General features: G+C 35.8%; 1 protein-coding gene across 1 annotated transcript in view; it reads right to left on the reverse strand.

Moving 5' to 3' along the window:
* Positions 1 to 26,934, reverse strand: part of LOC121378481 (calcium uniporter protein, mitochondrial-like) — a 108,516-nt gene that overhangs the window by 27,331 nt on the left and 54,251 nt on the right. The window contains exon 4 of the mRNA XM_041506669.1: positions 22,254 to 22,358. Within this exon, the coding sequence (XP_041362603.1) occupies positions 22,254 to 22,358 (105 nt within the window). The remainder of the gene's footprint in view (positions 1 to 22,253; positions 22,359 to 26,934) is intronic.

The raw sequence follows: 26,934 nt of genomic DNA on the forward strand, positions 1-26,934 counted from the left end.
AGGGGTCAAGGTTAGTAGACCAGTTTTTATTTTAATGTGGCAATGCATTGTAATAATATAGCTAATTTTGAATTTGAATGACGTCAGAATTCCAATGACGTCACTTTGCACCTCCTTACAATAACCACAAACTGGGTACATGACGTTTCTGTTTTAAGAATGCTGGAAAAAATCCAATGCAAAATTCCTATTGATTTTTTGTTTTCGAACATTACTGAAGCACCTGAATGTTTTTGAAGAAAATTATGTGATTGAAAAATTGTACATTTTACGAAATATGGATTTCAAGTGAAATTACGGTAAGATATGCTATATTTATTGTGTACAGAGAAAGCCAAAACAAGGGAGCGAAAAGTGACTGTCGTCGACCTTAAAGTTATAACTAGTTTTCCCATGAACTCAGCTGCTTTTGCAAGCTACACGTTTTTAACTGCAAAAACACTTGTTATTCTCTTATTGGTTGGATTTTTGGTCAACAAATTGTTATTGTCAGTTGTGATTTGTGAATTCATCATTATTAGCATAACCAGTGCCAGTGGGGTAACGGGAACATTTGTTTCTTTGGGGGCGTTTTGTTAAAATATGGAATTATGCATTAGTTTTACCCATTTTTCACCCAATATGAAAATAAACATATATTGATGCATGTATCTTACAGCTTTCTTTAAATTAAAAAATGAAACCCGATGGAAATTTATGGGGAAGTACGTCTACACCACTCCCCTGAAAACATCACTGAGAAGTAGCGGTAGTACAACGAACTATTTCTCAATGCGGCGGTACGTAGTCGTGCACCGGCTAGTTATGCAAATCAACATCCGGTCTTGAAATAGGCTACAAAATTGATTGATTTATTTATTTATTTTTCATAATTTGCGTGATTTAAAGGAGGGTAATAAATAAAATACCACACTCGTTTTCGCTAGATATCATTTTTACGAAACTCGTGAACTTCCCAAACGTATCTGACCTCACTTTCGTTCGGTCAGATACGTTTGGGAAGTTCACTCGTTTCGTAAAAATGATATCTAGCGAAAACTCGTATAGTATTCTATATATACCTACCAACAGTTTAAAGGTTTTTTTGTTTAACAATACCACTAGAGTACATTGATTAATTAACCATCGGCTATTGCATGTCAAACATTTGATAGTTGTCATACAGTCTTCAAAGAACACCCGCTGCATTTTTTCATTAGCAGCAAGGTCTAGCATAGAGCAAGCATTTTTTTTTAATACTTTTTTAAAAACTTTTTTTTATGTAAACTGAAGCAAATAGACCTAATTAGAAGGAAAATAAACAAAAAGTTTTAATTTTTCATAGAAAAACCTCTTTTTTTATAGTCGGAAAAATGACAATTTCACAGGTATTGCATAGGCTAATTTCGAGGTTTTGGCAAAAACGCGTCTTCACCGTATCACACTAAAACGAAGCAGTATAACAAAAACAAAAAAATATGACAATTTTACTTGTTATCTCATCAAACTATCCTCACAATTTCAATATGTTTAGTCACTCCCTGTATTTTTAGCTCCCTGTCAAACATGTGATCCGTCTGCCAAAATTGTGTATGTGAAATGTCGAAAAGTGAAAACTTCTTATAGTGTTGCTACATATTAATAATCAAATTATATATATTATTTCTACTAAGGATATATAAATAATTGGTGATAAAATTTACTAATACTCATACAAATTTACTAAACTGTTTATTTATTGGTATATACTGTATGTCTATGTAATGTGAAACCATACTATGGGACAAATCAAACGTTTATGTATGTATTTATTGAGCTGAAAGACTTTCGCATCACCAACAGTACATGCATTTGCAATTCGGTTGCACACAGTAATTTATATATAGCTATTCACAGACACACACACACACACACACACACACACACACACACACACACACACACACACACACACACACACACACACAAAACATGCATTAAACAAGACCGAATATGACAAATGTTTTGAAAGGTCACTAGCCACAGGGCTAGTGGGTTTGCAAAAACCACTAGCCCACCAGGAGAAAGCATTAGCCCAAATTCCTAACCAATTATAACTGGAATTTTTATATAATTTGTAACATTACAAATTTACAAATATAACAGTAAAATGAAACAAACAATTAAATCATGTTGTAACTTTCATTTTAGGCCAGACAAGCAAGAGCATAAAACACACAAGAATATAAACCATGTCATCAAATTTATCCAAAGGTCAAAAATAATTAATCAAGTTCCAACAACTCTTCCACATGGCCACCACAGGAATTCACAGTAGGTAGACTGTGTCCATTTACATGGTGTATACATTTTGCACACTCAATCTAGTGTTGAATACTTTCTTCTGGATCAAAACTTTCTATTTCAGGGCCAAGAAGCATAATGCACAGCAGAGACTGAAGTGTTTTCTGAGACATTCTATTTCTTTGCTTTGTTTTTAGCTGGTTCAGTTTGCTGAAAGACCGTTTACAAGCAGCAGTTGATTGTGAAAGCATCATGTTACAAGATTATGAATCGAGTTTTGATATCAGAATTATTTTAAAGTTCTAGTTATTATGACTTAAGACAACATTAACAGGATGAACAAATAAAAATGGTTTCAAAGTTTAAAGTTTGTTTTGGTTAACGACACCACAAGAGCACACTGATTTATTAATCATCGGCTATTAGATTTCAGACGTAGTAATTTTGACATATAGTCTTAGAGAGGAAACCTGCTACATGTTTCCATTAGCAACAAGGGATCTTTTATATGCACTTTCCAACAGACAGGATAGCACATACACAGCCTTTAATATACCAGTTGTGGTGCACTGGCTGGAACGAGGAAATAGTTTCAATACCTAAATAAAACAAGCATGTTTTTAGTAGTAAACAGAAATGAAACAAGAATCACAGTTTTGCTAGTTGTATGTATGAACAATTGTTTTGTCATTTTAAATAATGTTAAACTTTTTGTCTTGAACATTAAATATGATGATTATATTCCTGATGTTCGTATCTTAAATAGTTTGTTTGAAAAGCACCAATTTATATTTTGCAAAATACATACAAGTGCAGGTATAACAATGACAAACAAAATAATACAAGCTAATCATGAATATAGAAGTATGTTGTTTAATTATTAGTTGCTTGAGAAATTTGCAGTGAATCCCTCATGATCAATATCAAAATGTTCATATCAGTCTGTTACCAAAAATCATACGAGTATCTCACGATCAAGGAGTACGGTATGATAAAAGACATACATTTGGCCATGTTGGTGTATTACATATCAATTTCTGAAACACTATGCAACATGTTTTTGCCACACAGTGACTGTCACTCAATAATTTGTTAGTGTATTTATACAAATGCAACAAAAATTACTAATATTGAAATTTTTGGCCAATTACTATATTGGATTTTAATTTATGTAAAAAAATCTACTATTTCTTTTGTTCACACTCGGTGTTCCAAAGACCCCCCCCCCCCCCCCCCCCCAAAAAAATGGGCGTAAGAGACAGAGAAAAAAAGGAGTACATTTTGAACCAAAGTGTGCAATTGTGTTCTACAACTGTATCACTGAAAACGTTTGGCTAATGGCTGTATATTATATTATTTTTATTTCTGTTGAACATTATACAAAAACGTTTTGGTCCTCATTTGCTCAATATTTTTTCAATGTGATTTATTCTTCAAAAACAAACTAATTTGGTATTAATTAAACTTATAAAAGCTTTACTGAACGTCTACCACATTATTTATATATCATTTACGGAAGTATACAGCTATTATCAAGAAACACAACTACCATTAGTGGCGTGTACGTCCAGATAAGTTATGTCCCTTGCAAGGTATTCCAGAGAAGTTATGTCCCTTGCAAGGTATTTTTCCGGTCACCATAACTACTCGGTTCCAACGTTTTATAAATAAACAAACTATGAATACGGTTGTTTTAAAATATGTCACTGGTGAATATCATTTGTTAAAAGTATTTCCCATCATATTATAAACATATGAAATTGCGTCTGGAAGTTTAAATGCCTTAAAGTGTTTATCAATATTTGTAAAAAAAAGTTCGTCAATATCTACTTCTCACTAAAATGGCAGAGTCACGTGATTTAATACATTCATCACCCTAGTTTACATATTCGGCACACTTCCCATAATTACCTCAATCGTTAACGTACGTAAGGCTGGAGAAAAATGCATGTAATCTGAGACGCGATTTTGTCAAAACGGAAAAATGCGTTTAGAGTAGCGGCCCTTTGCTTGCTCGTCGCTACAAGGTCTCTTTTATATTCAGTTTGTTTTTGTTTAACAACACCACTAGAGCACATTGATTTATTAATCATCAGCTATTGGATGTCAAACATATGGCCATTTTGACACAGTCATAGAGAGGAAACTCGCTACATTTTTGCATTAGTAGCGTGGGATCTTTTATATGCACCATCCCACAGACAGGATAGCACATACCACGGCCTTTGATATACCAGTCGTGGTGCACTGGTTGGAACGATAAATAGCCCAATAGGGATCAATTCTAGACTGACGGTGCATCAGGCGTGTGCTTTATCACTGGGTTACATCCTGTCCCTTTTTATATTCAGTTTCCCACATACATCACAGCACATACTTCATTCAGCCTTTGATACACCAGTTGTGGGGCACAGGTTGGAGAAAGAAAATAATGGGTCCAATGAGGAGATTTGAACCTATGACCCACGCACCTCGGAAGAGTGCTATACCAACTTACGTGTACATACAACGAAGAAAATGTCCTACTAAATTTACTATATATTAATGTAAGCATATTAATCAAAGGCCACCTGTCTTAGAAGACTGCCCTTCTTCTTCCAACTCATTTAGTCTACAAAATGGCCTGCATTTAGCATCAACCATAATCCGGAGGCCATCTCCCCCAGGCGACTGGTTTGACAGTATATTAGGACAAGTTATATTAGTGATAAATAGTCTTGACCGTCCCTTATGGATCAAGTGACAAAATGCCCTATATGGAGGCATTTATTTGAGCAAATTGGCAGTGTAAATCATATGTGCAAGTTACTCGTTGTAACTTAATCAGCTCAACCAGTCACCGAAATTACCACTGGCAATTAACAATAAACCTTAACGATGGGAATTAGCATATATGCATGTGAGTTGAGTGAATTTTATTCTGGCCGTGGTGTTAGTACAATGTATATGTAGGATTGTAGGGATGTTGTTAAGTGGGAAGCAGTACTTTTCAACAACCCATTTAGTACATGTATCTTCACTGACTGGGCATCACATTTCAAAGAATATTTCATTTCAACTTATTTTTGTGCTTATATGCAATTAAGGTTCAAGCACAGTCCTGGGCACACACCTCAGCTAGCTGGGCTGTTTGTCCAGGACAGTGGGTTAGTTGTTAGTTGGTTAGTGGTTAGTGAGAGAGAAGAGGGTGTACTGGCATTACACTTACCCACTGAGCCCTTAAGAACTCACTCTGGGTTGGAGCCGGTACTGGGCTGCAAACCCTGTACCTACAAGCTTGAAGAATAAATGATTCCGAAATGGATGTTGATACTTTTACTTCTAATGTGCACCTGTTGGTAACTTTAGCCTGTGTTTGAAAGCTTGTTCCTGTTTGGTTATATTAGCTGGTTGTATATAATGTTAACATTTAAGATAAACTATTTTTGTGTCTTTTTTTAAGCCTTGGTATCGGTCTGATAATGCTATGTTATCACATTAGAAGCTATAATTATAATTTAATTTTTTCCTGCTATTTCTATTTTTAATGACATTGTAACATGTATCTTCTTGCTACAGGTAAATGTAGGTTGGAAGTAGATTTTAAGCAAATTAAAGAAAAGTTCAAGTTTGTTTTATTTAATGACACCACTAGAGCACATTGATTAATTAATCATGGGCTATTGGATATCAAACATTTGGTATTTCTGACCTGTAGTCATCAGAGGAAACCCGGTACATTTTTCTTAATGCAGCAAGGGATCTTTTATATGCACTTTCCCACAGACAGGAAAGCACATACCACAGCCTTTGACAAGTTGTGGTGCACTAGTTGGAACAAGAAAAAGCAAATTCAAGAAATGATTTTACAGAGTATCATAACATAACTGTTGAACAAAAGTTGGTTGATGACACATATATGGAACTTTTTTAAATAACTTATATTAAAGCAATAGCCATGCAAGTAGGTTTTAAGCTGTTTATTCTTGAAAAACATGTCTATGTTAACAATTGTCTGTATACTTAATGCAAACACTATGGTTATCAGAAAATCACATCTAGTATCTATAAATGTTACTTTCAAGACCAGTTATAACTAGATTTATCAACAATGTTACATGGCACTCACCAAAAGTGTGATATGGACTCTTGATTTTTCCTCTTCCAAAACAGTGTCTCACAACTGACTGTCAAATGGTATGGTATGTACTGTCCAGAATTTGTTTTTGAGGAATAGCCTACATGGTGGCAATAGGTTTGCTTTCTATCAACGATGTTTTAAAATAAACAAATATTAGCCACAAACTAGTCATAGTTTAAAATGTGCAGAGGTGTTGTTAATCAACTATTTCTTTGCTTTCTTTAAAATATGGCATAAAATCAAGGGCTAATGGAACCACAGTAATTTCATTGTATTGGTATAAAAAATTCAGTTTAAATTGCTGAAAATTAAACTGTTTTCAATCATGAAACTGTAAATTCATTTCACTGCTATAACCATGTAACGCAGAAGAAAATTGACCTCTACATTTTTATTAACCTACTTTTATGTAATTAAAAAACTTTCCTTCACAATTAGCGCTGATATACATCTAAAGGCATTGTCTTTTTTTCTTCTGAATCATCAACTACAAATTCATTAATCTATATGTACTTTATAAAAGGGCACCCCAATATATATATATATTTTTAAAGCCTAACCTTCCCAGTGTTAAAAAACCCACAATACACCTAAATGTTAATAATGGGATGAAAAGAAAGCGACTAACAGGATAAAAAAGAAAAGAAAAGAAATGACACGTTAGTAACAGGATGGCAAAAAACACAACACAAACAGGAATGACATTAATAGGATTTGTGTAAATATTTCTCTCTATTCCGACCAGATCAGCCAGTGCAGTGTGCTGCTTTCCGTTTTAATGAATATTTTATCACAGCACAAACGGCTGTCGTTACGGCATCATGATGACAAATACAAGGCCTCGTTAAGCGGAAGTCCAGACAGCAAATACTGTTATTAGCCACAATAAACACATCCCAATGTGTTGCTGGAAACAAGTCATCAATGTCAGTGCTGCGGATGCTTAAATTTCATGAAGATGGAAACATAATATTTCTTTTTACACTATGGGTGTTCATTAACAAGTCTGAGACATTTGCGGAAGAATGTGGAATTTGAAAATGCCAAGAGGCACTTAATCTTCAGTTAGCATTCAAGGGAAGGAGAACTAATCTAATGTAAAGGGATTAGTCTCACTCAACACACATCCATGGAGGGCACACACAAAAAAACCTCACCTAAGCATAAAACTATATTGCAGTTTCCACAATGCATTCATCCATGTATCATCTCAACAATTTTCATTGACCTACCTCTATACAGCCATCAAAATCTTTCCAAACCTAAACATCTTGCTATCCAGTCGTCCATCTATTATCGACAATATTATTATGGATGGATGGATATAAGGTTGGTTGGTTGGCTGGTTGGCTGGCTGGGAGGTTGGATGGTTGGCTGGGAGGTTGGATGGGTGGTTTGGTGGATTGCTGGATAGACGGACGAATGGACAGACGGACGGACGGACGGATGGACGGACGGATGGATGGTCTTCAACACAAACAAAATCAAGGGAAGCTAAAAATCACCATCTTTTGTTAAAAAGGTACCAGCGGAAAAATCTCTCTTCCCATTAAATGGTTTAAAGTGCATAAATTGTATTTATTGAATACATTCAGTAAAAAAACCCCAACCTTTCTTTGATTGTAAATATTCATATAACTTAAATACATGAAAGCTCTACATGTATGTAGTTTATTATGCCTGGCTTTGCAATATACCAGATAGACCTTTGGATGTTTCATTATATTTGCAAATTTGGCAAACAATATTCATGCAAGTTCTTTTCCAGTTTTAGTACCCAAGCCTGTCAATCATGGACTCCCTGGAGTATGAAGATCCAATTTGTACACCAATTTACCTGCCTAATTATTCATGTAAAGAGGAAACAAGCAGTAGCTGTCTGCTCATCAAGTGATACTGGTTCTGCTATGATTCATAAAACCAGTAACTCCTTGATACTTGCAACTCCTCTGTCTATGCAACAAATCATACCAAACAGTTTATAATTGACCGACAATTCAATGTAGCCATACACTTCCCAAACATTATTGTGAATGTGCATTTTCATACAATTCTTCATTTGTTCTATTTACACTGTGGTTTTACATAATTATATAAATAATATTTCCATATACTTACCTTTTCTGTCACCCAATATAGCCAATGTGTATTTTTGTGCTGGGGGTCATTAAACATTAATTCATTTATTCATTCCTTTGTTCAAAAACAATTATCAGATTCTGCTGTTAATTCAACAGTGTTCAACAAATGTTTGAGAAAGTCACTAGGCCTACCAAAAGCATTGGCCAGTGGCTTATATATTATAGAAATACAGTTAATAATTTCCTGTGTATGTGCATTTTTCATACAATTCTTCCATTGTTCAAAAACATTTATCAGATCTAAAGTTAACTCTTATCCACCCAGCTTTCCAACGTGAAATATGTAATTTTGAACCTACATTATTCAACCTCAAATTGTAAAAAAACAACTAATTTAACATTAATTTGATGTGTCATAGTTTAGAGGAAATATAAGTGAGTCTAATTATCAAAATAAAATTTACAGAACTTATTAATATTTTTTATATATATATATATATATATTTTTAAAACCCTACGATCATGATCCATGACTTCATTGTTTATGAGTTTATTTTCACTTTCAATCAATGACGAGTAATTCATCCATCATCTACTTCAAAGTCTGTATTATCAGTTATTTTCGGCGAATACATCCTTTACAAATCTTCAATTTTCATTAAATAATAATGTCCCAACATATTTTAAAAGAAATAATTATACAAATAGCGAGAAATTGAACCCATGTGCGCGTTACATCATCACTAATGTTTACACAAATTTAGATTTTATTTTGTTTTCTTTTCGATATTGCTACAACTTAAATATGAATACCAGTCAACAAAATACACTCAAAATGTTTGATTGTCATTCTACTATGTTACAGCGTTCACAGAATCATGATAGATAATTCCTGTGAATGTTGACAGCTGTGTTTACGAAGACCGGTCACGTCTCGACACTACAGTCGAGAAAGGGAGGGAAAGAGTTAATTTAACAGAGCTTGACAAATGTTTGAGAAAGTCACTATAGTCCTACAGAAGCATTGGTCAGTGGCTTATGTATTATAGTAATACAGTTAATAATTTCCACTGGCGAAGTCGGGAACGAAGGCTTGTGGATTTGTCGTACCCTACACATAAAGCTTAAACATTAAGTGTCTTCAGAATTTTGTCTTTCTTCTTCTTCTTGTCCATCAGATACCATATAATGCAACAGTCGAATGATTGGATCTCTTGTCCCTATGGGCTTATGGTCACAAATGACAAGCTTTTCACTAAGCCTCAAGCAATCTAAATCCAAATTATTTACCCACAGCATTTCTAATGATTGCTGAAATGTTATTCAAACTCATTCAAGGCACCGACTGAAGATCTCTCTCTTCCAAATTAGGGTAAAATCAAATTGAAATTAACTTATTGTACATCCCTTGCTGCCTGTCGTAAAAAGAGTAGCCTATGTGGCGACAGTGGGTATCCTCTAAAAACAGTGTCAGAATGACCATATGTTTGATGTCCAATAGCTGATGATAAGATAAAAAATCAATGTGCTCTAGCGGCGTCGTTAAATAAAACAAACTTTACTTTTACTTTAACTTATTGTACAAACAAAGGATTGTTTGAAGGAAAGATACGAGTCCTTGATTATATTGATTGATCAAACCTCTTTCTTACCAAACAGACAGTTTATCAAACTACTATGCTGTTTAAAATATGTAGGGAATACTTGAATTCAAATGTGTATAAGTATGGAAAGAAAGAAATGTTTTATTTAACGACGCACATTTTATTTACGGTTATATGGTGTCAGACCAAGGACCACACAGATTTTGAGAGGAAACCCGCTGTTGCCACTATATGGGCTACTCTTTCCGATTAGCAGCAAGGGATCTTTTATTTGCGCTTCCCACAGGCAGGATAGCACAAACCATGGCCTTTGTTGAACCAGTTATGGATTACTGGTCGGTGCAAGTGGTTTACACCTACCCATTGAGCCTTGCGGAGCACTCACTCAGGGTTTGGAGCCGGTATCTGGATTAAAAATCCCATGCCTCAACTGGGATCCGAACCCAGTACCTACCAGCCTGTAGACCGATGGCCTAACCACGATGCCACCAAGGCCGGTCACACTACACGAGTGCTCTACTACTGAGCTACACCCCACCACTAAAAGTGACCCATACCTATACCTATCTAAAATGCCTGTTTTTCCTTACACAAAGGTGCTTAAGCATTGTAAATACATGTAGTTATACAAGCCTGTGAGTTAAAAATAGGCCTTGTAAAATAGGCTGCAAATGACCATGCTTTTAAATTAAGAAATTGCTTACACAACTCTGAAGCTGTCAGTAGTGATGAATACAAATTTGCTTCTTGCTTGTTCGAACATAGAAAAAAACGTATCTGAGGGATCCAATCTTTTTCATTGATTACAGCGTTTGATGATCTAGTATCTGATTTGCATACCACAATCCTACTAAGGTCAGGATAATACATGGCTCATGTGACCAGCTGCATGTAATGTTTATGTAATTGCAATCAATCCTGCAACCATCACACTACACGAAAAGAAAGAAATGTTTTATTTAACGACGCACTCAACACATTTTATTTACGGCTATATGGCATCAGACATATGGTTAAGGACCACACAGATTTTGAGAAGAAACCCGCTGTCGCCACTACATGGCCTACTCTTTCCGATTAGCAGCAAGGGATCTTTTATTTGCGCTTCCCAAAGGCAGGATAGCACAAACCATGGCCTTTGTTGAACCAGTTATGGATCACTGGTCGGTGCAAGTGGTTTACACCTACCCATTGAGCCTTGCGGAGCACTCACTCAGGGTTTGGAGTCGGTATTTGGATTAAAAATCCCATGCCTCGACTGGGATCCGAACCCAGTACCTACCAGCCTGTAGACCGATGGCCTAACCACAATGCCACCGAGGCCGGTATATAAGTATGGAATGAAAGTGATAAAAATCTTAAAACATGAATAAAATTAAAGTTTGTTTTGTGAAACGACACTACTAGAGCACATTGATTAATTCATAATAAGCTACTGGATGTCAAACATTTGGTAATTTTGACACTTTTTCTCTTTTTTTCTTTTTTTTTGTAGAATTTTTTTTATTGCCCCAAAATACATTGGTAGTGTTAGTCATCAGAGGAAACCCAGGGTTTCTGCCAGAGAGTAAAATGGGTATGGCGACATACCCCCCAAAAATTGCTGATTTTTTTTTTGAAGTTAACCTTTTGACAAAATTAATTAATCTTATCATTACTGTATGATTTTCTTAACCCTAATACTAAACGTAATCCATTTTCTTTCCATTTCCATAGTGCCACATTCAAAAACTTAATTCTGGCAAAAACACTGAAGCCCACTAAATTTTTCCATTAGCAGCTAGGGATCTTTTATATGTACTTTCCCACAGATACCACAGCCTTTGTCCAGTTATTGTGCACTGGTTGGAACGAGAAAAAACCAATCAGTTGAATGGATCAACCGAGGTGGTTCCATCCTGCTATGCAAGCACCTCAGGCGAGCACTCAACCGACTGAGCTAAATCCTGACCCTAAAACATGAATATACCACCAAGCCAGCATATCCAACTCCGAGTCCAGGGGCCTATTTCACACAAAACGACTAGCAGTTATACCAGCCATATATTTACACATGTTTGGCATCTATTTCACGCAGAAAATGACATCATTACAGAAGATGGAGTATTTCAAGGACAAAAAGAAAATGTTGTGTGTACTTTTAACTATATTTGTTGTACTATAATAGTAATACAAATTGTGGTTTAGTCATAGATTTACATTTACGTGCAAAACTAGGCTTACGATGTTTTGTGAAATTGGGCCCAGACCGTTTCCACATGTAACATGGGAGGGATGCCACTGGGAGACGTCTCCATCAAAATCAAGAGTCATTAGTGTCAAAGAAATTTGTCGAGTTCAGCAATGACCTACTGGAGAAAGCAGACAGGATGCTAGGCACAGAAATTTGATAGAAATGTCTTGTCACATCATTGCTTAGGCTTTTTCGCTCACCACCAATACCACAAATATTACACTGTTACTATAACCGTGTGTTATGTTTAATATTCCTTAGCTATTTTTAACATCATACATGCACATCTTCATGAGGTTTTTGTTTTTGTTTTCTGTTGGGGTTTTAAAAAAAAAAAAAAATTGAACATTTTCATTGAAAACACAATAGTATTAAGTAACTAATAATCATATCATTGTATTGTTAAAATGTAAGTAATCATTAATATTTATTGACATTACTATAATGAATCTGGCCGAGAACAAAACAATGCTTGACTGGTAATTTGCAAATGACATGTATGTAGTTTTGTGTCAACATAAAACAACAGACCAACAAGGTGTTAAGTAAGAAGGAAGGAAGGAAGGAAGGAAATGTTTTATTTAACAACACACTCAACACATTTTATTCATGCTTATATGGCGTCAGACATGTGGTTAAGGACCACACAGATATTGAGAGAGGAAACCTGTTATCGCCACTTCATGGGCTACTTTTTTCATTTAGCAGCAAGAGATCTTTTATATGCACCATCCCACAGACAGGTTAACACATACCACAGCCTTTGATATACCAGTCGTGGTGCACTGACTGGAAGGTGATAAGTAAGCTATGACAGTAAGCATGTTGGTGCCTTGAAGTCTGTTGTGTGATTTTGTTTTTGAAATTGAATCTTGAATCAAGTCCAAAATATTATGGCGATTTCCAATTCTCACTACTGCTAATAATAACTTGGTAAGTTGAGGCGACATTCGGCGAAAGAATGTGCCATTTCACTGGCTAGGTTACACCTTGGTTATCCTATTTGTGTTAGGGTTGATTGTTACTTACATTAAATGTTAATAGGGAGCAGCCAGCAAGCGTCATCCGAGTTTATTATTAGACTTGATCTTCTATTCACAAAACTCTCAAATGTGACTATTGTTATCAGTTGCTATGGCAATCAAGAACCAAGTACACCAGACACTCGAGCAAAACATTTGATATTTGGAACTGAACAATAGACCTAGCTTTCGTTACTGCCATTTAATAACATAACTTAACAAGCGTTATCATCATCTATTGGATTTGGCACAAATCATGAACTGTTACAAATTCAAAGATGGGAGGTGGTACCTGTTGTCATGGTGACCATGGTTAGCCATGTACATGTACAGTGAAACCTCTCAAGACTGGACCCTTTGTAAACAGAATTCCCTCAAAAACGGGCGTTTCAGAGTCCCTTTTTAAAAACCAGGACAGAACTTAACCTCTGTTAACCGGATCCCTCTTAAAACTGGACATTTGTTTTGGTCCCAAGGGTATCCGGTTTAGAGGGGTTTCACTGTACATTATATCTGACCATACATAATGTGTCCAGTATGTATCAACTGCTTTCTTATGTGGTCGAAGTGTATAGAGTGTGAATCATCTGCAGTTATTGGATTTGGCAATTGATAATAAAATTGTTAAACACTTCCAGTTCTAACACAGACAGGCTTTCTGTCAAAAACTAATTTGAGGGTACCTATAAAAAAAAACCCACCCAGATCATAAGTGCCCCATCTAGGTGATTATGGGTTTTCAAAGTGGAAACTGCATTTCATGCTCTTTGACAAATCTAAAAAATAGATCCATTAATTTTACCCATGCACAGTAAATGTTTGGAATTTGAACCAGCAAAGTTTCTGCTTGTGTCTAGCTGCCACTTGATAACAACACTTGGCTCACGTGCCTGCAACACTGAGGTAAATGTGTAATCACACGGAACTGAGATCATCTTTGATATGCTTCGAGAAATCAATACAACTTGCGCCTCATTCAGAAACAAGTGGATCAACATCTGTCAGATGTTGTAACAAAACATGCAGCTTCTGCTGCTATACATGTACAACAATAGTGATACATATATATATACATAGTGTTTCTGCCAGAAAGAGACATTTTTGGGTATGGTGATATGGAATTGAATGCAGCCACAGTCAACGGGGTATGCCATCACCCCACCCCCCACCCCGAAAAAAAATGGATTACATTTATGATTAGGGTTAAGAAAATCATACAGTAATAATAAAGACTAATTAATTTTTGTTAAAAGGTTAACTTAAAAAAAAAAAAAATCTGCAAAAGTTTTGGGTATGGTGCCATACCCGTTTTACCCTCTGGTAGAAACCTTGATATTCAGGACCTAAACTAAAATTTAAAAACGTAGACGTAACTTCTCCCTTCACAGGGTTAATTCTGCCAGAAGGTAAAATGGGTATGGTGCCATACCAAATTTGTTTTGCAGATTTTATTTTTTAAGTTGACCTTTTAACAAAATTAATGACTCTTTATCATTATTGTATGATATTTTCTTAACCCTAACCCTAAACCTAACCCATTTTATTTCTGTGGGAGGTCCCCCATACCCCCTATCGACTGCGGCTGAATTTAGCACACACATTGTAAATACTGTAAAATACTTTATTTTTGCAGATCAAATTTTAGCGATTTAACGAAAATTAGTCAGTTCGCGAGCATTTATTTTCGCGTATCCGCCATGCCGTCCCCTAATAAAAAAACAAAAAAAGCCCTGAAGTACCAGTACTGAAGTCAATAATTTTGATGTTTATTATTTACAAAATGCCATAAGCTTACGCAAGGTGCTTAGGCTACCCTGTGCACTTTTTCGTAATCCTTAAACGTGTTATAAAAATAAAGCCAAAAACAAAAACAAAATGTGAAGGCGCAATGCTAGCTCAAGTTAAATTTATTACTGTCAAAATACTTGTTCACTACCGTTTGAGATTGACCAACAGGCAAAACCTTTAATGTAAGGGCCCAATATGAACTATGAGTATAGTATCACTGCAGAAGCTCACACTGGATCTTTTTTCACTTCCACATTTTAACATACTGTGATGTTTACTTCCGTTTTTTAAACACGCGTGTTGCTTTTATCGCCATCACTTACGAAAGAAAACCATACAAATTGTAGTATTGTTTCTTAACTTATAATATATTTTTCTGTACTTATATATTGTTGGGGGGGTTTTGGAGCGTGGGGTTTCTTAATTTAAAATTTTAAGAGTTGCGTTGTTACTACTAGTCCCTACTCTGGTCTGATTGAACGATTGTTTGCCTTTAATTTCGCATGGAATTTATTTTCACAAATTTTATTCGAACGCGAAAAACGCAAAAATAAAGTATTTTACAATATTCAATTACATAGCACCATACCCAAAAATTTCTTTCTGGCAAAAAAACACTGATTTCTTGGAAGCTGGCAGCACCTCTGATTGGAGGACAAACCCGAGGTTGCCTCCTCGCTCTTCTCTCCCTTGCCTTTTTGTACATCCCTCTTCCTGTCTGCCTCACAGACCTGGCGATGAAATTTCATCCAAATGGACGAAGGTCAAGTCACGTAGACCTCGCACTTCTGGTCTAAAGAACAGGACCTACAGGACCAACACAGCAAGTGGGAGTTAAAACAGGGAAACCGCTTCCTACAGCCGGGTTCGGAACACACCAACAACCCTGCGGTTGAGCCAGATGAGGCCGTGTCAGACAGTTTGACAAATGTATTAACCCCAATTAACCACAAAGAAACAATGTATGTCTTGGTAATGGCTAGGGAAAAGACAAACAACAATTACAATTTAATAACACGTTTCACATTGACAAAAAAAAAAAAAAAAAAAAAAAAAGTTTTGCAGAGCTCGTAATTTTTAGAACCACAATGGAAGACTGAAGAATTGAGAATGATGATCTGCCCATGTGTGGATATACGGATATACGCCCGGTAAGGGAAGACAATTCTGCAGTGGAGGAGATGACTCAGGTTGTATAGCATTATTGTTTTGTTAATACAGTAAGTTGACTAAGACTATCTACATAAAACATATGTAGGCATTAAGAGATTTTATGTCTTTTCTTGCAATGCAATAAAAGCAGTGACATAATCTATTGATCAACAATTATCATTCTCATAATTACTGTTTATATCCTCTTTGACATGAATTAAACACTTCAAAAATGTGATATTTTATCAAACAAAACTGTTGTATTAAATTCAAGACATACAAAGAAGAACAACCAGAGCTTATGTCAATGAATATATGAAAAGCTGAATTCATATCCTTGGTTCATGACTATTCAACAGATAATGATGCTTGAGAAGTCGATGATGTTAACATACGGGGTGATTCTTGGATGCTTAGAAATACATAATCAAGGTTGCAGCCCTTAGAGGATCAGTAGCTGGAATGTGTTAATGTTTTTACTGTCATTGACTTATTCCATCAGCAAATCAAATTTCTATGTCATATGTAAATTTTATATGTAAAGTTTAGAAACTCGTTGGGCATTATTTTGGGGTTTTTTCTTGGGAAGAATAGTAAAACTGTAATTTTTCAGTGAGCAATTTCAAAGGTTCAATATCATAGATACCAGTACACCTGCACTCTGTTAAGACATTAAGTTCAAATAAGTCTGTAAGAATCACAAAGGTATGAAGAACATTAGATGTTGGTTGATAATAATTGACTTCAAAGACTTACTGAAATTACTTTTTGTTGATGACTTCCACTGATAACATTCTAGCGATCTTTGCATTTATAATTCATGCTCTGTGGATGTCCTCTGTTCTTGCATACAGAAGTCAGCTGCACGATGCTATTAGCAACATGTCCATAGTAAATTTATCTTTGCAGTGCTGAGGCTGTGATTTGACCTCATTATCTTCTGAGCTCCAGGGCCTCATTTTATGAAGTGATCTAAGTGCCAAAATCATCTCAAGTGCCTAACTACCTTAAGGTGATTTTAGCACGAAGATCGCTTCGTAAAATTGGGCCCAGGGCCCCGTTCCACAAAGAGATCCTAGCCCTAAGATCATCGTAAGTGCATAGCTAACTTAAAGAGTGTTTGTTTTGTTTAAAGACACCACTAGAGCACATTGATTAATTAATCACTGGCTATTGGATGTCACACATTTGGTAATTATGACTCGTGGTCATCAGAGGAAACACACTACATTTTTCCATTTGCAGCAAGGGATCTTTTATGTGCACTTTCCCAAAGACAGGAAAGCACATACCACAGCCGTTGACCAGTTGCTGTGCACTGGTTGGAATGAGAGAAAAAGCCCAATTAGTTGAATGGATCCACCGAGGTGGTTTGATTCCGCGATGCATGCGTCTCGGGCAAGCACTCAACCAACTGAGCTAAATCCCGTTCCCTACTTGTAAGGTGACAAGATACACTAGGCCATTATATCACGTTTTTTTTTTTTCTATTATAATAATGTAATATGGGCTTGAAACATCATTTCCTTCCAAAAGTTATTTCTTTGCAAAAACGTATTTGTCTTTGATATCACGGTTGAAAATTATCAGTCGCCCCACTGCCCGAGGTGACCTTTATTAATTAATGGTGACTATGAGAGATCAGCTTTTTAAAATATGTATCTTTCCAAATGAAAAATGTAATATTGTAAAAATAAATTGGTGATCTACAATCAGTCATATCCAATAATACTAGTTTTGAGTAATAGCAGATGTAGAATATATATACATTATCATTATAATGAAATGTGCGATCTGAGGGCTTGTTAAATTTAACAAGGGCCAGAAACATATTACTTTAACTGACCCTTTGGACCACCATGATTGTCATGTTAATAGATGGTTTAAAATTAGACAAGATGTGCATAATATTATGGAATGCTATATATCTTTATGACATGCATGTAACATGTATTCCTGAATACAGTGTTATATATATTCAGAATGTTCAGAATATGCCTCTCTCTTACTGCAAGTTTTTAGCAAGCAAAACATTATGATCAAATGGAGATAGATTTAACACTAATCACAGGGACATTTTATAAAGGAATGTAATGTACATGTACTCTATATGTATTTACACAGATCAACTGAATGACGAGACTTCAGTTACTAGTATCCAAGATCAATATCCCATTACCTTGATTACCATATATGCATCATGTATGTGAGTTTGTTTCAAGTGTGTGCTAACAATGGGAGAGTGACTATAGAACATTACTGGTAATGGCAGGCTCACATCTGTGACAAGAATGGGATGGAGAATTCACAGTTTGGGACGTTCTGCCACAGAAGAGATCAAGCTAGATCACAAACCACAAAATATCAGCATTTGCAGTAGCAATATAAAAGTGAAGTTTATGAAAGAATTTCACAGCAGAGTAAAGGGTTTTGGTTTTTTTACAAGTTTATATTTCACACTTGGAAGGTGCACACTTGAAAGGAGCACAGATAAGCAATGGCAACTAGAATATAGTAGGAGTTTTTAAAGTATGTTTTGTTTGACAACACTACTAAAGAACATTTATTTATTAAACACTGGCTATTGGATGTCAAACGTTTGGTAATTTTTACATAGTCTTAGAGAAGAATAGCAAGGGATCTTTAATACGCACCATCTGACAGTCTTTGTTATGCCACTGGAATGAGAAATAGTCCAATTGGCCCACCGATGGGGATCGATCCCAAATCAATTGTGCATTACCACTGGGGTACATCCCAGCCTCATTTGCATAATGTGCAATCATTCATCATCTGACATTTGCTCACATTCACTGACGGTCCAAGCACGTGCATATAAGAGAAAGTAAAATATGACCTGCTGTTTTTTGGATTTTTTTAAATAGCAGGCCAAAAGAAATATATCCTGTTAGACAAAATATGGGTTGCTGAAAATACGACAACATTGTGTCTGGTGAGGCTTTGGTATAATGTGGAAAATATTAGCTTGCTTCACAATTTGAGGGTACATAACAAAAATAAAACAGATAATTAATAAGTGCCCCTTATGGGTTTGAAACATTTTGAAACTGGACACTGTATTTCATGTACTTTGACATTATCTAAAAATCATAAAATCTTTATATATATATATATATATATATTTTAAAGATTTTAGGGTACATAATTTTATCCTTCATACCCTCTGGCAGAAACCCTGATTAGGTTTTATGATATGTAGTTTAAAGCATTATGGAATTAAAATATAACATATTGACAAGCTACACAGCAGATAAGATAATCATAAAAATTCAACAGATAGGAGAGCACATCTTGGCCTTTGATATAATCAGTAATGAAGCATATCATGAAGTACTTGTTAAAACCTGGAGAAGTCAAACAATATTCAAGTACATCCAAGCACTTGTTAAAACCCGGAGAAGTCAAACAATATTCAAGTACATCCAAGCACTTGAAATACCTCTTGAAACACTTGTGATGAAAATGCACATATCTTGTGCTTGACCCATAACCTTGGATTGGATGAACATTAAAAGGAAAGGAATATTAGCTTAACAAGATCTTGGCACATCTTAGACTACGACACTGGCTACTTGGTGCCTACATTACTTTCAACATTTTGTCATTCAGAGAAAGAACAGAAACCTGCTGACACCATATATATATACAGTCAAACCTGTATATAACGGCCACCCAAGGGACCTAACAAAAGTGGCCGTTATAGAGAGGTGACCCTTATATACAAGTTCAAAATTAGAACCCATATATTAAAGAATATCACAACTGTCATAAAAAAAGATGTCGCATTTTTAAACCATTCCCACACTAGCTTGTTTATGTCATCATTGCCTGTTGCTTTCTTTCGGCTGAAACATTATTGTAAAAATCGGCCAGAACATCAGCTTTCCTTTTTAAAATAGACTTAATCTGAAAACGTCCTACACCAAAATGATCGGCGATCTTTCGCGCACTTAAAGTGCCTTTCTCAGATTTGTTAATAACGTCGATTCTCTGTTCTAACGTTAAAGTACGATTTTTCGGTGGCATTTTGCATGCAAACGTATTCGTTGATATATTTCACAAACGCTAACATTGACTTGCAGAAGATATTTTGTGTAATTGAAGGTTATTACCCATGTGGCATGTTTGACTCATTTGTTTGTTTTATGTCACCGCTAATCCTTCAGTGGAGTACGACCGTTGATTACAGCTGAATAAGATCAGGAGTCGCTTAAATAATCCGAACACGGGATATCTGAAAAGACTGCCGCCTTCAACAATTCATGTTTATTTAACAGTCATGACTGGCTAGACACAATGAAACACCTAACATAATACCTCATTTGTTTAGTTTCTCGAGACTCAATAGAGTGACCATACATACAGATTACATTATGTACAGCCAATGGGAAGTCGTCTACTATTCAGTGAGGATGCTGAGAACCAATCGAATTACCCAACCAGTAACGGAAGTTACTGAGTGTCCGTTTGTTTTTCAATTACGATCAGAGAATTACAATGGAACTTTACTTTGACAGAAAATAAACCCAAAGCTTTTACATGACATGGCCATATAAACACATTTAATTTATAATTTTTAAGATGACTGAAAAAGTAAAGACATAACCAGCGTCAAAACATAAAGCAAAAAACGTCTTTACGACGATCATCTTGTGACCGTTATAGCAAGTTCAACCTGTGATTTTGGGTGGAAAATAGTGACCGCTGGCCGTTAAGGACAGGTGACCGTTATGTACAGGTCAAATAAAGAAGGAAATGCATTGGGGGGATTTATAGTGGCCGTTATAGGCAGGTGACCATTATGTACAGGTGACCGTTAGACCAGGTTCGACTGTATATATATATATATATATATATATATATACACACACACACACACACACACACACACACACACACTCTTACCAATAAAGCAGCAAGGGATCTTTTGTATGCACTTTTCCATAGACAGGACAATACATACCACAGCCTTTGGTGTACCAGTCATAAGGACACTGATTGGATGAATATTGAATTTAAGTTCTCACAAGAATGGGAGGAAGCTCAGTGGTAGAGCATTTGCCTGAAGTCGAGAGCCACTAGGGTTTTTCCAGTTCTATCTGGTGTTTCCTGATCACTATAATATATCAACTGCCATAGTGTGTATTATTTTGTCCATGGGGAACCACTCCTTGCTTCTCACCAATAACAAGAGTTGCTAAGTTGTCATGTGGCAGCTAAAGTAAAGTAAAGTTTGTTTTATTTAACGACGCCGCTAGAGCACATTGATTTTTTATCTTATCATCGGCTATTGGACATCAAACATGTGGTCATTCTGACACTGTTTTTAGAGGAAACCCGCTGTCGCCACATAGGCTACTCTTTTTATGACAGGCAGCAAGGGATCTTTTATTTGCGCTTCCCACAGGCAGGATAGCACAAACCATGGCCTTTGTTGAACCAGTTATGGATCACTGGTCGGTGCAAGTGGTTTACACCTACCCATTGACCTTGCGGAGCACTCACTCAGGGTTTGGAGTTGGTATCTGGATTAAAAATCCCATGCTTCGACTGGGATCCGAACCCAGTACCTACCAGCCTGTAGACCGATGGCCTGTGGCAGCTAAAGAGTCACAATCACCATTACCCGCCATCTAATAGCCACTGATTAAATAAAGTGCCATGTTGTCATCACGTATTCCTTGCTTTGGAAGGTATCACTTGGGGTTCTCCACATAACAATGATTGGTGTTGGTCAAGCATTCGGAAAATCTGACCAGCTGTTGATCATACTGCTGACCATCACTTGCGCCATGTCAAAAATTTTATACTTGACCTGCTGTTTCCACCATTCATAAATATCTAGGCAGAACCCCGATCACACTGCATGTGTACTGATTCATCTGACCGATATACATATAATATAAATAATGTAGACAATGCTACAAATGTGCAGTTATTAAGCAGACCGGCAGGCACAAAGGTACTTACTTATTTTGGGAGGGCTGACCAAGTACGTTTCATCGTTTATCACCAGCTTGAAGTCGGACCGTAACAAAACATCAATGGTGGTTGACTTGGCAATTCTGTTACCATCTGTCAAAGAAAACAATAAAATTTAACAACTGTATATATATAACAGGTTATTTATTATGAAACAATATATATAAACAATGTTTGTTTATTGACAGTAAAGGCCTCCAGATACCACTAATCCAAGACAATGAGGCTGTTAAGTTTTGCAACATAACAGTAGTTTAGATTCCACCTACTAGTATTACATGGTTTGTCTAAGGCAAAAAGGCAGGGTTAAAAATTAGCAGTCAACCTATTGTGATCTTTATTGGCTAAGGGCGACAGTGAATTTTACAAAGATAGTCCATCAAGTGACCATGAATCTTTCAGGGATGGAAAAGTATAAAAAAAAGTTTAAGTTAAGTGCATCAAGAAAAGAATTTGAGCGAGGCTCATAAAAATAGAATTTTGTAGCATGTGGGATGAAAAGTTTCTGCTATATAGTAGTCTTGAACCTAAACTTAAAATGACTGTTCGATTATGAATCACATACGACTACAAACAAAATCAGAAATCTGCAAATCTGCCTGATTGTTCCAAAATAAAAATTTATACTACTAACAAAACAAAAAATGCATTAAATTTGTTCTTAAGGTGTATTTTATAAGCAGTTTTTTTTTTTCTCCAGAAGACCAAATTGACTGATGAAGAGAGTATCTTTTTACCATTGGTCAATATCCCACACATTTAGATAAATACCAGTCTTCAAACAAGATCTGCCCTGGACTCTGTAAGGCAGACTGGATCCAGGGTGAACGTGCCTCAACAATATTTGGATATGAGCATGTTAAAACAGTACAGAACTGGGATCAAACAAGAGCATCAACATTCAGAAACCAATGGTTGTTAAACACCGACATAATCTTCTTAACTAAACAGCACCAAATAAAATGAAATGGACCCTAATTTTGCATGTACATCAGAATTACATGTTAGTAGGTCACCTTTAGTACTTTTGTGGGGTTTTTTTTTTTTAACTCTTATTTTGAACACTTCAAAACAATAGTTTATTGATGATTAACCATGATACTGTCAACTGACATTGCATTCAAATACTAGACGACATTGATTTATTAATTATCGGCTATTGGATGTCAAACATATGGTCATTTTGACAGACATAGAGAGGAAATCTGCTACATTTTTCCATTAGTAGCAAGGGATATTTTTTATGCACCATCCCACAGACAGGGTAGTACACACCACGGCCTTTGATATACCAGTCGTGGTGCACTGGCTGGAACGAGAAACAGCCAAATGGGCCCACCGACAGGGATCGATCCCAGACTGACCACGCATCAAGCAAACGTTTTACCACTTGGCTACGTTCCGTCCCCAGTGTATATTAATGACATATATATATCGACTGGATGACATTTAGCTATAAGAATGCATTCAAACACAGCAAACCAGCCTCGGTGGCATCATGGTTAGGCCATCGGTCTACAGGCTGGTAGGTACTGGGTTTGGATTCCAGTCGAGGCATGGGATTTTTAATCCAGATACCAACTCCAAACCCTGAGTGAGTGCTCCACAAGGCTCAGTTGGTAGGTGTAAACCACTTGCACTGACCAGTGATCCATAACTAGTTCAACAAAGGCCATGGTTTGTGCTATCTTGCCTGTGGGAAGTGCAAATAAAAGATCCTTGCTGCTAATCGGAAAGAGTAGCCCATGAAGTGGCGACAGCAGGTTTCCTCTCAAAATCTGTGTAGTCCTTAACCATATGTCTGACGCCATATAACCGTAAATAAAATGTGTTGAGTGCGTCGTTAAATAAAGCATTTCTTTCTTTCTTTCAAACACAGCAAATAAATAAATGATGATAATAAATTTACAGGTGACTGCAATAAATTATAATGAATATTTGATGTTAGTCTTATTGAAATTACATGTAGTGTTAACCTACATGTAGTTACATATAAAGTACACACAAAAATATATCTTTTATAAATTGCTAAAAAGGAAAAATACTTGATGCATCGTCAGATTTTTAATCAGAATTAATTAAGCTAGTAGATGTCTAACACACAACAACTGTGACACTGTCTCAACACCATGCACGCCCGATGTTTCATTAAATTCTATCAGGAAACAGTTGGATAACAACAACTTTGTTATGAGAATCCACAAGAACCCATTATTAGACTGGACTATAGGTTTTGTCGACATCTGTCTGTCTGTCTGTCTGTCTGTCTATCAGTCTATCCAAAACAGTTTTCCAGACCTTTTATCTCAATGACTTCAGACTGAGCTTAAATTTTGTGTGTAGCTTTATCATGTAGAATTACTGATCAAGTTTCACCCTCATGGGTTTTACCCAGTTATAATAGTTAAGGCCCTTGAATTTAAGAGATATGAATATTAATTTGGCCCATGGCAGGAGAAATACATATTGCTTTAGCATTACTCCCAGACTGCTTGTCTAACTGATTTTATTTTTACAAAATGTTAAGAAATGAAATAATCTAAAATCAGGTACTAATAAATAATAATTACTGTTGGTGGGTAAAAACTGATCATGTTACCAGGGAAGTCATTAATAAGTGTCTGCCAGTGAGTTTTCAACACCTACATTATAAATACAGTAAATACTTCCCGAACTGAATGTTAGTATTTTTACATAATTTGTTTGTGCTGATCATTCCCGATTGGCTACTTTAGCTAGTAGTTGAACATAGCTAGTAGCTAGTATTGACCATCAATTATCTGACCGATTCCTACTGGTGCCCTGCAACTGCTATATCAAAAGCCTTTGTGTGCTGTCCTGAATGTGGGAAAGTGAATATGAAAGATCCCTTGCTGATAATAGAAAAATATAGCAGATTTCCTCCAAGACTATAAATGAGAATTATTAAAAGTTTGAGATTCAATAGCCAATAATTAATAAATCAATGTGCTCTAGTGGTGCCGTTAATTATAGGACAACATACCATAAAGCTTCTGAATTTTATACTAGTTGTGGAGCTTAGTATGAAACTGAAACTACATATTAGAATTCGTAAATGTATACTAACATCACTTTGGCACAACCAGTTTATCGATTATTAAATAACTATGACTGCTAGAATACGCACAATACATCAAAATGTTTAAATAATGTATTTTATGAGATGTAGAGAAAAAAAACATCGATACATTTGAATAACAGAGCATTCAATAAGCAGGTGATATAAAATCTTACAATGGTAATTTATTGTTTATTGCTATAGTAATTATTGCCTAAATTATTTTTTGAAAAAGCTTTTTATTGATTGTCAGAATATTACAGTAATTTACTACCTTTAATATTGCACAGACTAAAACACTCCTACAATGTACCCATGTCAATCAATGACAGCACATACTGGTTTGTGTAAATATAGCAATGTACTGGTATGTGAAAAATATCACTGTTTATGCTGCACTGAATAAATATTGTCTGCTTTTTTTCAAATGTTGTTTTAAATTATCTACTCATGCCACTCAAAACACATCGCCTGGCTCATTTCTTAAGCATTTCGAGGATCTCCGTTGCCGATTTCCCTGAGTTTGACACAGAATTTGATGTTTGCTCTCTGCTCAAATTTCAGGTCCATAGTGAAATCGCAAATAAGCAAGTACACGTGGTCACAAAAATGCATGTAACACAGATCCCTATGTTCAACGTGCGATGTGACGTGACGTACTGAATAACAAAAGTCACTGCTCACTCCTGCTGCACGTACATGGCCATGTCGCGCTCCGTTCGTTCGCAACAGGAAGTCTCGGAACCTTTTGATCGCACCTCGTAGTTGCTAAATAAAGTTCAATTCATATCTGGCAACTTGGAGATCAACTGCTTAAAAACTGAAAAATGTGTATATACAATTGCTATTGTTATACTGTTTTATTGTGCATTTACTGACCTAGAGATGTATACATACTAGGGTTTAAGCTAGACGCCAAAAATTATTAGCAATTTGGCGAATGTGATCAGAAAATCTGTAGCCAAATACAATTAGCTAAACAGAATTTTTTTTTTTAAATAGCTATACACATACTAACGACACATGGTTTTTCGGAATAGCTTGTTAATGACATATATTTGCCAAATTCAACTTTAAATCTCATTTGGCGATTTGGCGAATGACAGCTTAAACTCTGCTTACACATGTACATGCAGGCCTCTTGAGAATTGAAAATCTGCGTGACTCATTTATTGGTTACGCAGAAATAAATCCATATAACCCATTTCCTTTTTGCATATTTCATTTTATCCATGTAAATGGTGTTCAAGATTTTGCGCGAACAAAAAAACCCAGGGTACTCAAAATTAGATTTGTGTGGGGAAAAAAATAGGTTATGCAAAATTTTGATTTTCGCGAGCAACGCATGAACGAAATGACCGTTCTCGCAATTTTCAGATGCCCGAACATGACATGTATGCAAAAAAAAAATGGTGACATTGAACAGGGATTGACCATCTACTGTTTGGTTTATCTCTTGTTAGATTCCATGTATTCCTTGGATTTATTCCTGTTTCAGTGAAACACATCTGTAGAAATTAGAAGCAGGATGATTTTTAATAGCTGAAATCGTTAAGAATAACATGACAAGTTAGCTATATTTCATATTAA

This window comes from Gigantopelta aegis, chromosome 8 (assembly GCF_016097555.1).
Source record: "Gigantopelta aegis isolate Gae_Host chromosome 8, Gae_host_genome, whole genome shotgun sequence".
Taxonomy (NCBI): Eukaryota; Metazoa; Mollusca; class Gastropoda; order Neomphalida; family Peltospiridae; genus Gigantopelta; species Gigantopelta aegis.